The following is a 13,992-nucleotide window of genomic DNA, read 5'->3' as shown; positions in this document are numbered from 1 at the left end:
ACTGTTATTTTTGCAGTAAACTGGTGGGCTTGAAGATGGGCATTTCCACAGAGTAGAAAACTTGATTAAAAGTTTGCACACGGCATTGCTCCCTTTCGTGCGTTCCGTTCCTCTTCCATGGAGAAAGTGGATCCGTCTGCAGAAGATTCTCTGTTGGCACCACACAGACGACTTGGGCTCGTGTAGACGGGAGAGCTTGTTTCCACACAGAACAGCCTGTGGTTGCTCAGTGTGTAGTGTGTAGTTCCTGGGTTCTAGTTAAAAGCTGCAGTGTTGGGTTTTCTCCGTTCTGGGTGATTGCTTCTCAGTAGGCTTGCCATCTGGACCCTTGTCAGGATTCGAAGCCAGCGAGTGAGTAAGAGTGTATTTGTGTGCACCCACTTGTGTACATGATTACTTTGTGCCTACCAGTCTGCCTCTCAGCTAGTTGATTTGTAATTTTGCAGTTTTAAAAATAGAAATTGAAACCAATATTTAGAGTTTATGGAAATCAGATAGCAAATATGTACACTGTTCTATACCAGGTGATTCTGCTGTTAAAAATGGAACTTAAGTTAGTGGGCTGTGTTTCAGAAAGTGCTGTCATCCGCGGTTCCTACAAGGAAGCCTCTTGTTTGCCTTCCCCGACAAGCCCTCTTTCTCTCCCCCTTTTGCAGAACGTGTATGTAAATATAAACCGCATAATGTCGGTGGCAAATCGCTTGGTAGAGTCTGGCCACTACGCCTCTCAGCAGATTAAGCAGATTGCGAATCAGCTGGAGCAGGAGTGGAAGGCATTTGCGGCAGCCCTGGATGAGCGGAGTACCTTGCTGGACATGTCCTCCATTTTCCACCAGAAGGCTGAAAAGGTCAGTGCCTGGGACCCGCAGCCCACGAGGTAGTAACTGGAACAGGTCCTCCCCCAGTACCCTCCCAACCTGCAGCCAGATCCGATCCCTGGAGGACTTCTGTGTGACATCTACAGTGCTTAAGAACATGAGCTCTGAAGTCAGGCAGCTGTGCGCTAAAACCCCAGCTGTCTGGCCCTGTGCTGTGCGATCTTCAGCAAGTTACTTCGCCTCTCTGTTCCTTGGTTTTCTCATCTGTAAAGTGGAAATAAAAGTATTTACTTGAGAGGAGTGTTTTCTCATGTAAATTAGATAATTCGTATTAGGTGGCCTGGTATACAGTAGGTACTAATCAGTGGTAGCCACTGTTCTTTTTCCCTCTTCTCCCTTCTCCCCACTCTCCCTCCCCTTCCTCCTCAGTACTGTCACTTTAGTATTCTGATAGGATGCTTTGGCAGCAAGTAATAATGCCTGAGTATTAGGTTTAACTATCAGTGCTTTGCTTTTCTCACAAAACAAGAAGTTGCAAAGTATGGGACTTCTAGCCATACAGCGATGTCAGGCCTGGGGTCTGCTCCTCTTGGGTTGCCTTGGCCTTCCTGACATGGCCACAGAGATGGTGCCACAGCCCCTGCACCTCAAGCATGGTGTCCACTGTAGCCGGGATGGTGGCGCCTGTCACTTTTATCAGGGAAGCATTATTTTCAGAAGGTCCCTTCGTCCCCACACACCTCGCCTCCATTCCCCTTGAGCAGGAGTGGGGTGCAGGTCCATGCCGTAGCTCCCCAGGATGGTGGGAAGAGGTGAGTGTGGCTTTTTAGCCTCCACAGCAGTAGGCCAGCTCTGCCAGCAGGGGCTAGGGTTGAAAAGTGGCTTTTGGGTAGGCAGCTTGCAGTGTCTTTCACGCTTATGAAGTTATTTGCATGGATTCAGACTTCACATTGGCTTCATTTGCCGATGTGCTGGTCAGAATACTTGAAGAGGTAACATATAATGTGTGCCCATGACACTCCTCACACCTCTGCAGTCCTCCGGTGAGCTTGCTGAAGCAAACACTCTGAAGTTGCACAAGGGAAGTGCTTTGCTCGTGACTCACACTTTAGTAGTGGAAAGTGCTGGGCAGGGAAATACCTTTTCAAGTTGTGGAGAAACAACATAGGAACTTTTAGCTACTAGGAAGACATATGGGGAAGAAGCGAGTGGTTGCCTTAAGGGAGAAATACTGATAGGGAGAATTTTTTGGTGTTGGGGGGGGAGACTACATTCATAGGGATCTGTACTGATGCTGCTAAGAAGGAAATAGTATCTCTCTGTAATCTAGAAACAGTCCCTGTTGAGGAGTGAAGTCAGTAAAGGTTAAGATAAAGGTCCCAGCTTGCCCAGGGTTTTGGCAAGACAATGAGAATGTTGCACAAGACCCTAATTAGCAGTGATCTCGACTCTAGAAACCTTTCAAGTGTGAAGCAAGAGAGGAAACTAAAGGGAATAAAGAGAAAAAAATCTTAGTAGCCTCACGTGAAAGCTGTGAATAGGGACTTCCAGGTTTTAATAGTAAGATTTTTCACCTTCCTAAACTTACCCGTTTAATTGGTTTTATGATAAAGAATAAACAAAAGCCCACACACAAAAACAGGTTTTTTAAAAAAGTAACAGGAACCCGCCCCAGCAGAGAACAGCACCACCCTCACCCCTGCTACCTATCGTTGTCCTGAGTAGTGGTATATTGTTCACTGGACACCATCATGGGTGTGAGGATGAGCTGTCTGGTCCCTATATATAGGTCCCTATATATAGGTCATCTGGAATGGTAACATATTATGGGGTGTAGCAACCCCTGGAAGTACAAGTGTGCGAATTGGTACTGGGCTGTCAGAAAGTTCTATGAAGACGATATGAATAAATGTGAGACAGGACAAGCTACCTGGGTGAATGGCAGAGAGTCTGAAACAGAGTAACACACAGGGAAAATCTCTTTCATAAACATGGTAGGATTCAGAATTGTAAATAAACCCCGAAGTTAATTGCTATTCTAACCTGCTTGAAGATAATCTAGAAATGTGGGTGCCATGGGGCATTTTCAAACATTCAGCATCAAAAGAGCCTGGGGTGTTTTCGTTTGGATAAGATGAATGACTGTAATTTATGGATTTGAAGGAAACTAAACTAGATGAATACATTACTGAACACAATTTTGTGGGATCCTTCATAAATTGTAAGAGTGCTTGAGGTCTCTGTGTGTATCGAGTAGCCAGAGAAGAAGCCAGATACGATCATAGGGACAGAGGGGCCTGGTGAAGAAAGGGCCCAGCGTCTCTGATGGACCTCGATCGAGGTCTGCCCAAGCAACTAAATGTGCAGATGGGACATTAGAAAGTGTTCAGAGTGTCTTTAGTCTCAGGTGAAAACATTATCGGGAATCTTCCGCTTCACTGAACAAAAGTAAGATCCTTGAAATTCTGATGCATGAAGGAAGATCACATCTACTCAGTACTTTTCTTCTTCCCAGGAGAGAAATAGCTCAACTTTGGTCTTTTTTTTTTTTTTTTTTTTTTAAGTGCTTTGCTTTCCGGTTATGCTTAAGCTGTTTTCATAAGCTCAAGGGGGAAAAGACCAGAAACTTGGACATCGTAAGTGAGGTTGCCCTCTTAGCCACCTCTTTGAACCCCATCCAGACGTATCAGTAAGAAATGAAATCTGATGAGGAAGGCCTGGAGCTCCACTATGGGACCCCCGTGGTTCATGGTGTTACCGAAGGAAGCAGCTTTCCCTGTAAGGATTCCAGCTCCCAGCTGGGGAGACATGTGCCCTGCACTGCCCAGCCACGCTCCTCTGCGGTCTCTCAGTGGGTGTTCTGGTGTTGGGGTTTGCTTGTGGTTTTACAAACATAAATCTTGAGGTGCAGACTAGATGAGGCGAACATTGCCTAGACAGCGTGCCTTCTGCAGGCGTCTCGGCTGTTCATGCGCTCTCAGGCCTTCTCCCACTCTGGGGACGTCCTGTGGGTAATCGGAATCTCTGTTTGCAAGCTTGGAGTCAGGACCACGAGGCCGGCAGTCTCACCGGTACACGGTGTTCAGGGGCTCTGGCCTTCACTTCTTTTGGTCATGGGGCATATCCGCTGGATGGTGTCTCCATACGAAGAAGCTTTCATAGCTAATGTTATTAGAATTACATTTTTATAAAACAAGAGAAAGTGATTGATTTTACTACACCTTTGCATCTCCAGTTTTTTAAACAAGAATGATCTGGGGTGTGAGGGTGATCTGGCTGCGACATCTGTCACCCCACTGATTGCCAGTGTTGATCCCACTGATCTGACTGGCGAGGTGCGTTTCCCCCTCCTCTGTCCCCACTCCACGTGTGTCCCTCCTGGAGCTGCACACTGCACCCAAGAGGGTGACTGTTCCCTAAAGAGGAGGATAGTCTTCGGTCAGGAGCGTGCCAGGATCTGTGCTTTCCTGCTAGAATCCCCACACAGACCCTCCAGGTCCATTTGTGGAAAGGAGGGTAGTCAAACTTCGAGACTCCCAACACATCCAAATGAGGTGCTGTGTGTGGCAGTCTGCCTTTCTAAAAACAAAAAAAAGGGTCTAGAGCTGCACTGTCCAGTATGGTAGCCACTCACCACATGCGGCTATGGAAATTACTTAGTTTGTTAATAAGATAATGTAAAAGTAAATTAAAATTCCATACAGTGTCCACCCTGTGGCTGCTGGCTTCTGTAGACCAGACCGCACAGATAGACATTTCCATCACTGCTGAAAGTTCTGTGAGTGCTGATAAAGGTATGCCTTTACAGTGAGCCTTCAATCTGATTACCTCATTTTATCTGTGAGTTTGAGAGCCTCTCCAATTTGATAATAGCCAAAAATAAAGTAAGAGCCAGTATCTGTATAATTCTTTGGAATCTACAGTATTTGTTTAGTTCTTTAGAATTTACAGAGCTCTCTAACACAAAACGTCATTTCATCTTTAAATCAGCCCAGTGAAGTAGATGGGGCTGTGGTGTTCTTGTCCTTATATTGTGTTTGGGGAGCGATTTACTTATTTTGGGACTTCTGTTGAGGTATGTGACAGTCTTTTAGTTCCTGACATAATAGAACACTTTCACAACAAAGCACTTAGGTTAATATCCGTACAAAAAAAGTTTTAGAAATAACATTTATGGCAAACATGACCTAACCTAGTTATCCACATAATTTTATCCTAAGTCTGGGTTGGAACTCGGAGGAAAATAATGCTTCGCTATTCCTTTTTGAATTTTTAAGGCAAATAATACACATGTAATTGTTCCCATTTTAATGGTATTTTACTTTATTGAAAGCATAGGCCTAACTCTTGGCTTGTGGACAAAATCAAGATTCTTATGGAATGGAAAGGAATTGGAGTAAATATGTATAAAAATCAAAGAAAAAGTTCTTAATGAGAACAGGTTTAAGGCACGTGATCACTGGCATATTCTGGTTCAAGCTGAGCCTGTCTCCTCCAAGTTACTGTGGTGGTTCTGTCAGAGCCTTGCAAATGGAACAGGCTCCTCACTCCTGTGATCTCCACGTGCAGAGAAGGGAGCCCATCTCCCTCGGAGGAACCAGGAAAGAGGGCGTGCTGATGAATACTCATGGAGCAAAAAGGATGAAATAAAAAAGAAAAGTAGTAAATTATAAGTTACTTTACTATAGGCAAATATAAAACTTCTAGGGTAAAATTTTCTAGACATGAAAATAAAAAATTGAAATAAGAAAAGAACTCTGATGTTTGAGTTCATATGTATATTAAACATGTACATGTGTGTACCTGTAATTTTAAACAGATCTTATTTTTGCCAAAGAAGAGAAAATCCCTCTAAATATTTGAAAAATCCCCATTCTAGGCAGTTTTTGTCTCTTTGTCTCCTAAATCAGCTAATCACTCATGCTCAGCTGTGCCCCGTCATGAGCCCTGGTGGGGGTGGGAGGTGGGTGGGAGGAGGCAGAGCAGGCCAGGGAGCTGAGCAGCTCCCAAATTGGAAGCCCCCACTCTCTCAGCATGTGGAAGGTAGTGGAATAAATGTTTATGAAAACAAATCTAATTAATTATTCAAGCTCTCCCATTAAAGCTGTGTGTTTTAATTACTCTGCCCTCAACTGCTTGCCTCAATTTTGCAAACTGGCTGAGCCAGACGCTTCATCTTGTATTCAGCTACACTTGAAAAAAGTCACCATTCTGCTGAACATCAGAATTCACAGTTCTATAGCCGGCTCCTGATTTGAATTCATGGAGAAGCATGAGTTCTCTTGCCCTCTCCTGTCCAGCCTCGCTGGATACTGTGTATTCACATATTCTGGGCATTTAAAGCATCAGAGACTGAATTGGCTGCTCTGACTTCTCTCTAGAGCACGGTAGCCCCCTTCTGCTCTGTCCTTTACAGAGTGCATATTCCCCTGGAGTTGTAATCCCAAACCGTATTTCTTAAGATGGTACACGTGCAGGGCCTGGGGGTGAGGAGGGTGCAGTGCAGTAGAGTGGTCAGAGAAGTTTGGGGAACGAGCACACCAGTCTGTCCCCCTTGCCCCCCATCCACAGTGCACGTTATCATATTAAAAGGCTCTGAGAGGTTCTGTTGTATATAGGTACCTGTTGAACTTTCCCACCAGGATGCCCTTTTTTGGGGAAAACCTATTAGCGCCTTCTTTTTTGGCTCTCTGATTGGAGATTGCTGCCCTCTTTGCCAAAAAAGAGGGATTTTCTCTTCTTTGGCAAAAATAAGACCTGTTTAAAATTACAGGTACACACATGTACAGTGGGTTCAGACTCTTTGGGTGTTCAGCCTTTCAGAAAGCATGGGGGCTTAGAGCTTGCCCTCTGGAGTCTAGAGTTGCCATCTCAAAAACAAAAGACAAATTGCGCTTACACAGAAGTCCTGTGAAACCATGCCCAGGTTTATTTCTGTCATTGGGGTACTTTAACCCAGTGAATTTAGATGGGCAGAACCCTTTCTCCACAAGATTTCCTCATGGCAAGCCATCCTTTATGTGTTTAGGACCTGGCCATATTTTTTCAGGTAAGTATAATCAATACCCTTTCCAGATACTTGAAGAAATTATAAGTTACTTTTACTGCAGGCATATATAAAACTTCTTGAATGTTTCTCTTTACTGGTTGGTTCAAAAATTGGAGATGAATATATTTTAATAGTCATCTTGATACAGTGATATATGAGCCTGACACTTCTGCTTATCATGTGGTGTTGTATAACTGAAACTCGTTTCGCCCTTGTTACAGCAGAAGCATTTTAGCCTCTTCTGAAGAGTATATGGTGACTCTGCCTTGGATGTGCCGCTGTGGCCTTGTGCAGGAGCAGTTAATTGCTGTCTTGACCTGAAGATTTATTAATGATGGTGGTTAACCTGAGTCAATCCATATTTGAGAAGGGTTTACAATGACTGGTGTTAAATGCAGTCACGGAAGAGGAGTGAAATCAAGATCAAGAAAACTGAGAATCATTCAGCTGACCTGTTTGACGTTTATAGAATGCTCCACACACAAAATCCCTAGAAATATGCGTATATAGTCACACATGTACACATGTGGAGGGGGAGAGGCGTAAAGTAACTTCATCCCTACCTCTGTTGGTCTGACGGTGTTCGGAAGGCGCCGTAGAGAGGCTATTCCCCTGCGCCGGTGTTGGTTGAAGCCATCAGATGCTATCATATGACACCTAATGCCCTATGAATTGCTTTCAAGCCGTAAGGTTTGCATACAGATATTTTTCTGAGCCAGTATGTTAATAATAAAAGGATTTTTATAAACAAATTATTACTTGGGTGACTGTCCTATTTTAAGTTTCTAAAAATGTCATAAGTAATTGGGAGGTCATTATCCTATGTATTTTAAGAGAATCCTAGCATGTTTCCTGTCTGGCAGGTCAGTCACCCAATTTTAAATAGTCACCCTCTGCATTCCCTGGTAAACGTAGAAAGATGCCAGGGAATTAGAGTAAAAGAGGTGAAGCCCAGGGAAATGTGTCCATGTCTGTTTGGTGTAATTGAATTAGCGTCTTTAATTGGCCTGCTGCTTGCCTTTGACACTTACCTGTGATGGGTGCTGATAGGATCTCCCTGGGAAGTCTGGCCGTGATTTCTCTGCTATTGATGAATCCCAGGGCTGTGGGGGTGGCAGGGGAGAAAATTGAGGATAGGTTGGAATGGCAGTCCAGCTGAGACTTCCCTTCTTGTTTACATGCAAAATGGAAAAGACCTGTGAGTGAGTCTGCCACCTCCCTCCACCTTCCCTTGGGCTCAGTGGGCACGGCTGAGGACTTTGGCCTTCATTTGGTCTTTTTCATTTCTGTGCATGTTTACTTTTAAAAAGGTAGAAAAATGGGCCTGCTGCGCTTCCTGTGTTCAGGCAAATGATTTCAGGAACTCGGGCTTCTGTTAGCATCTCAGCGTTAGAGCAAAGTGGGCAGGCTGGACGGCAGCTCCCGGCTGAGGCTGAGGCGCAGGGCGGTTGGCATCACTGGTTCGGAGGAGGGCTGGGGAATTAGCCAGGAGGCCCAAAACAGAACTGAGGGCAGGTTTGCTCCGGATGTGCTGCTAGCTGTGGGCCTCAGAGCTCAGGGGTGGAGTCCAGGGATGGTTTGAGGGCTCACAGTAGTGCCATCTGAGATGGAGATTCAACCATACTGCATTCTTAGATTCTCTCTCAACTACCCTCACTTCAAAACCGTATTAAAAAAAAAATCTACTTCTCAATATAAATTGCCATTGATAGAAATAATCTTTTTTTTTTTTTTTTAATCTTACAAGTATATGAGCAACGTGGATTCATGGTGTAAAGCCTGTGGTGAGGTAGACCTTCCCTCAGAGCTGCAGGATCTGGAGGACGCCATTCATCATCATCAGGGAATATATGAGCACATCACTCTTGCTTATTCTGAGGTGAGCGGGCAGTTCCACTTGAGATGCAAAGCAACAGTTTTGTATCATAATAGCAAAAGCTGGGGAGAAAGAATGCAGTTTTGTCTAGCCCAGAGACAGCTTGTAGATTTCGCGTTAAACTGCAGTTTGGTTGTGACTTTTGAATGGTGTGTGTGCTAGGGTGGGGGTGGGGCTCCTATAAAACAGGGTGGTCGGCAGTGAGCACACTTCTCCTGCCCGTGACATTTGTGGATTTCCTCTAGTGTGCTTATATTTCCATCTGCTAGGGTGAGATTCCAATTTTCTGGCTTGCATGTACTTAGGAAATACATATTTTTGCATGCTATTCAGTCTAGTTGAACTCAGTTTTCCTGAATGAATCATTCTAGAAAGGGAAACCTGATACCGTCTCATGTTCTGGATCAAAAAGCACACGCTGTTTTATTTGTTTTTTAAAGTTTATTTAAGAGAGAGCATGCACGAGCAGGGGGAGGGACAGAGGGAGAGGGAGAGAGAATCTCAAGCGGACTCCATGCTGAGCAAGGAAGCCTGACGTGGGGCTCGATCTCTTGACCCTGAGATCATGACCTGAGCCAAAACCAGGTCAGATGCTCAACCAACTGAGCCACCCAGGTGCCCCCAAAAACACACACTGTTTGAAGCTACTAGCTGTTTTAGAAATCTAAGTATAGCATTTTCTTTGTTATTTTAAGGTAAACTGTTCTTTATGTATCCCTATCTTATTTTCTGCCCCCTTTTTCTGGGCCTGTTTTTTTATTTTATTTATTAATTATTATTTTTTTTTTAGAGAGAGCTCATGCAGCAGGAGAGGGGCAGATGGAGAGGGAGAGAGAGAATCTTAAGCAGGCTCCACGCCCAGTGTGGAGCCTGATGTGGGGCTCGATCTCACCACCTGAGATCATGACCTGAGCTGAAATCAAGAGTTGGACACTTAACTGATTGAGCCACCCAGGTGCCCCTGGACCTGGCTTTTTTGTGAGGACTTTATAGGATCACTTATTTCATGTTCACAACTCTGGGGCACGTGTCCTCGTTGGCTGTGCGGTTACAAATGAGGAGACCGAGGCTCGGAGATGAAGTGACTTGTGCCAGGTCTGTTGCTGCAGGAGGTGGAGCAGAGACGTGGACCCAGGCAGGCCGGCTCCATGCCGCCTCTGTGTGCTCTCACGCGCTAGGCGCAGTGAGTGCCGAGAGCCTGACCTGTGCCCACCTCATCCGTGGCGTGGTCATCAGGCCAGACCAGTCTGCCGTTGTGATGGTGGTTGAATTCCCGGAGGGGAGTGGGGGCATGTGCTTGTCTTCGGCAGGGTGTCCCCCACTCTCCTGTCATCGTGGGCATTGACAGTCGTGTATGCTGAGATAAAAGCTCACTGGAGACCTGAGTAAGAAATGTTGCAAAACCCTGGCAGAAGGCAGGGCACAGAGTGGAGGCTCAGTTTACCCACGTCTTCCTTGATTAGAGCTACAAACACACTTGTCAAAGTCGTAGGGAAGAAGTCGGCCGTTTGCTTTTCAGCCGGCACTTCCTGCTTCACTGAGCACCTGCTATTCTCCTGTCCTTGTGCCCGGGCCTCCTGATCCCATAGTGTCCCCAGTGCCTGTGATACTCGCTTCAGAAAGTGGTCACACCTCCTGCCCGGAAGGTTGAAATCTACATGTTTGTTTCTCTAGCTACCTTTTTATCCAAAAGATCCCCCCCCCCCTTTTTTAGCACGGTTTTATTTTGTCCATGGAATTTTAAAAAGTCCCCTCTGTATTATGCTTCTTAATTTTGTACCCAATGTATTTTAGTAAATTTGATGATCTAATTTATTAGGAACTATATAAATATTAGTGATAGGCTCTTTAATTTTGTTTGCTTGTTTATTTAATTGTGGGAAAGAGGGGCAGAGGGAAAGGGGGAGAGAGAATCTTAAGCAGGCTTCATGGTCAGTGCAGAGCTGGATATGGGGCTCGATCTCAAGACCCTGAGATCACAGCCTGAGCTGAAATCAGGAGTCAGACACTCAACCAACGGAGCCACCCAGGTGCCCAGTGATAGCTTTTTTAACAGTAAAAGTGAAAGTTGAACAGATCTGTAATTTTTTCATCACATTAGTTCATGAGGATTATTGTGAGTTCCAAAAAAAAACATTAATTTCTTTCTCCCTAGTGTACCATCTCTAGGCATTGTCTGATTTTGACCTGTAATAAAGACAGTGAGTGACTGTTGCCCACCATGTAACCGGGCCTTCACTCATCTACATACTAATGATTTTCTCGGGAACTGCATTTTGATTGCCCTGGTAGGTTCCAGACCCCTGTAGGGTAGCTCGCTCCTACAGTGCTCGGCACCAGTCAGAGTCAGCCTGACCTGACCAGTGTCATCCCCTGGCTACACCGGCCAGTTCAGTCTGCCTGTTGCCCTTGAACTTCTAGCAGAGTACATAATTCTCTCACCAATGCCTTCTGTAGGAATGGGGCATCTTGACATGGGAACTTACGTGTTCCCTGCTGTGCAGTTTCATTAGATTTTATATTGGTACTAAAGGTTTTAAATAATTTAATGGCAAGTAAACTGCTTTTCGGGCTGAGGGATTAAACCACAATTTTTAGCTTAAAAACATGTTTGCAACTGAACTATAAACTCAAGGAAACAGTAACTTCACAGTGAAATGAACAGAAAAGTCTTCCAATAGAACAGAACAAACTTTTTTTTTTTTCCTTTTTAATTAAAGTTTGAAATGGTTTTAGGCTTTGGAAAAGTGTTAGAACAGAACAGAGAGCTGCTCCCACATTCCCTTACCCAGATTTCCCAGTTTTTCACGTTTTTCCACAGTTGCTCTGTCGCCCCCTCCCCGCACTACTCTCTGCAGTCAGTAAATCAGCTGTGCTGCACCACAAGCATCCTTCCCACAGACCCGTTGGTATTTCCCACGGTTCTCACTGGTCCGGGGCGAGGTCCAGCAGCATGCATTACACTTAGTGGACACAACTCATTGGTTTCCTTCCCGGTGGAACATTCTTTAGTCTTTGTGACAGTGTTAGAGAATAAAGCTCCTTCATTCTCTAGGATGACCCTCCACCTCTTGCCCATCCATCCAGGTTTCCTCCTGTGCTGATAAAAGCCAAGGGTCACAGCAGGGTCACAGGATGCTGACCCCTCCCGCCATTGGTGATGTTAACCTTGACCCCTTGGTGAGCTTGGTCTGCAAGGTTTCTCTAGTGCAAAGTCATTAAAAAAAATTTGGTTTTGAGGAGCATTTTGTGGGAGATAACACTGATAAATGTTTCTCCCTGGTGCTTCTTGCCCCTCCCAGCTCCCTCTGCAATCATTATTTGAGCGCTTCCTTAACTTCCTGGTGTAACGTTCCCAGGCTCACTGTGTACTTTCCCTGCCTCATCCCTGGGATCTCCCATCTCACCGAGGAGTTGCGGTAATTGTGTTGTGTGGGATTTAGAGCCTAAGATGGGGTGCTCAGGAGCACTCATTTACTTGTGGGGCATCAGCTCATGCAGGCCCTCAGGGCAGACAGTCAGGAAACCCTTGTATGCGGCTGTGTACCTGTGCAACGTGCACGCGCGTCCACTCCACCTGGGACTGCTGCTGTATCGCCCCGTGTCTGTGTTAAAGACCCACGTGTTCATACCGGTGCTTCTGTTCCTAATCCAGTGTGTCAGGGCTCTCCAGCCTTGCCCTTGCTGTGTTTATAAATTCCTTCTCAGACGACAGAAGCCTGGCTCCCTTTATCCTCCGATCTGATAGCTGTATTTTCTCAGTCTGCCCCGTCTCCTAGCCACTTGGTCTGCGTCTCTCCCCCTGCCCCCCGGATCCTTAGAAAGTCCTGCGGTGGACACCTCTGTTGGCACCCCCACTCTCACTGCCTCGGACCCTGTGCACCAGGAGGGGAGGGGAAGGAAGATGGGAAGGGAAGGACTGCTGTTGATTTTGAAGTGATTTTTCCTTTCCTGAGTCCGTGGTTTTCTAACTGTAGGCTGCTGGTTAAAGCAGCTGCTCATGCTCCACCCCAGAGATGGAGAGTCTCCATCCGTGTTTAACCAGTGTCCTTACTGACCTGGCACCTCTCCTGCAGAGGCTCTCCGGACCACGCACTGGGAGCCAGTCCTTACCGTGTTTTGAAGGGTGCGGCGCATCCAGGAGGCGCTCCTCCCAGGGCTGTGAGCCGCTGCCAGGGTGCGGGGTCCTTGAGAAGCAGGGACGTGTGAGAGGGGGACTTTGCTCATCTTTTTTCTTTCCCTCTCAGTTTCCCTTCTCCCTCCCGTAATTTTTTCTTTAAACAGTGTCTGCAGTTTCTAGTCTCTGATGACACCGGTTTGCTGTGGGAAATCTTCCCAGTGTTTTTTTTCTAAGACACAAACACCTGCTTTTCAGTGTTTTAATAAGCCCTATCCCATGGTGTTTCTGTTTGTGATTTAGCAGCAGGAGTATACATGTGCCTCATAAACACACGCTTGCTTCAGCTTGCCAGGTTTGGGGCTAATATTGTCTGTTGTAGTTGATCACAGGAGAGTGAAGCAATAGACACGTCTGGGGTAAGCCGTACTTCTAGAAACAGCATGTAGAGTATTCATTTTTAACATTTTATTTTTAAGCAAGCAAACTCATCAACTACTTTCCCCACAAACTAAATTCATACGGATGACTTTTATCTCAGCATTGCCCGTGTGGTCATGCAGACCTAAACACTGAACGTTGGGATTGTGCAGTGCGTGTCCGTGCACTGGCCGATGGTCTTCGCCACTGCAGCCGTGGGTAGCGACTCTTGGAGCAGGAGGAAAGGGGCTGGCACGTCGGCTTTGGCGGCTCTCATTGGCCGGGGCGTCAGGGTAGCCCACGTTTCTCAGTGTAGCCCACGTGCTGACCTACTGCACAGTTCAGTGGGGCCTCATGGAAGTGACTGGTTTGTTGCCCGTGAAGCCGGCCGGCCTCCTTCTGTAAGGCACTATGTACGTGGGTGACGGCATGATTAACGTTAACAGCATGTGAGAAAAAAACAGCAAAATGAGTCACCTTGATATAGTCTTTGGTGTATGGAAGCTCGGCGACCTTGCTATAGAGGAACTCCTCTACAGCGGTTGTTCCAAAGCCTCCGTAAGTGTTGCACCTTGCTGTTGCCAGGCAGGGTGGTGGAGTCAGCATTTGGCGCATCAGAGGTGACAGACCACACAGCAGTCTCTGCACACCCCCAATCTTGAAGCCTTGCAAGGGCTTGAAATATAAAGGACTAAAAACTGGCAGGCCCAAG

The 13,992-nt window shown here is 46.0% G+C and overlaps 1 protein-coding gene across 1 annotated transcript in view; it reads left to right on the top strand.

Moving 5' to 3' along the window:
• The window catches only part of TRIO (trio Rho guanine nucleotide exchange factor), a 224,096-nt gene that overhangs the window by 22,996 nt on the left and 187,108 nt on the right, over positions 1-13,992 (top strand). The window contains exons 7-8 of the mRNA XM_044916685.1: positions 657-848; positions 8,615-8,746. Coding sequence (XP_044772620.1) covers positions 657-848; positions 8,615-8,746 — 324 coding nt within the window. The remainder of the gene's footprint in view (positions 1-656; positions 849-8,614; positions 8,747-13,992) is intronic.

The sequence above is a fragment of the Neomonachus schauinslandi genome, chromosome 7 (assembly GCF_002201575.2).
Source record: "Neomonachus schauinslandi chromosome 7, ASM220157v2, whole genome shotgun sequence".
In the NCBI taxonomy this organism is placed as follows: Eukaryota; Metazoa; Chordata; class Mammalia; order Carnivora; family Phocidae; genus Neomonachus; species Neomonachus schauinslandi.
Note: the sequence above shows the minus strand (reverse complement) of the source record. Positions and strands in the feature narration are given on the sequence as shown.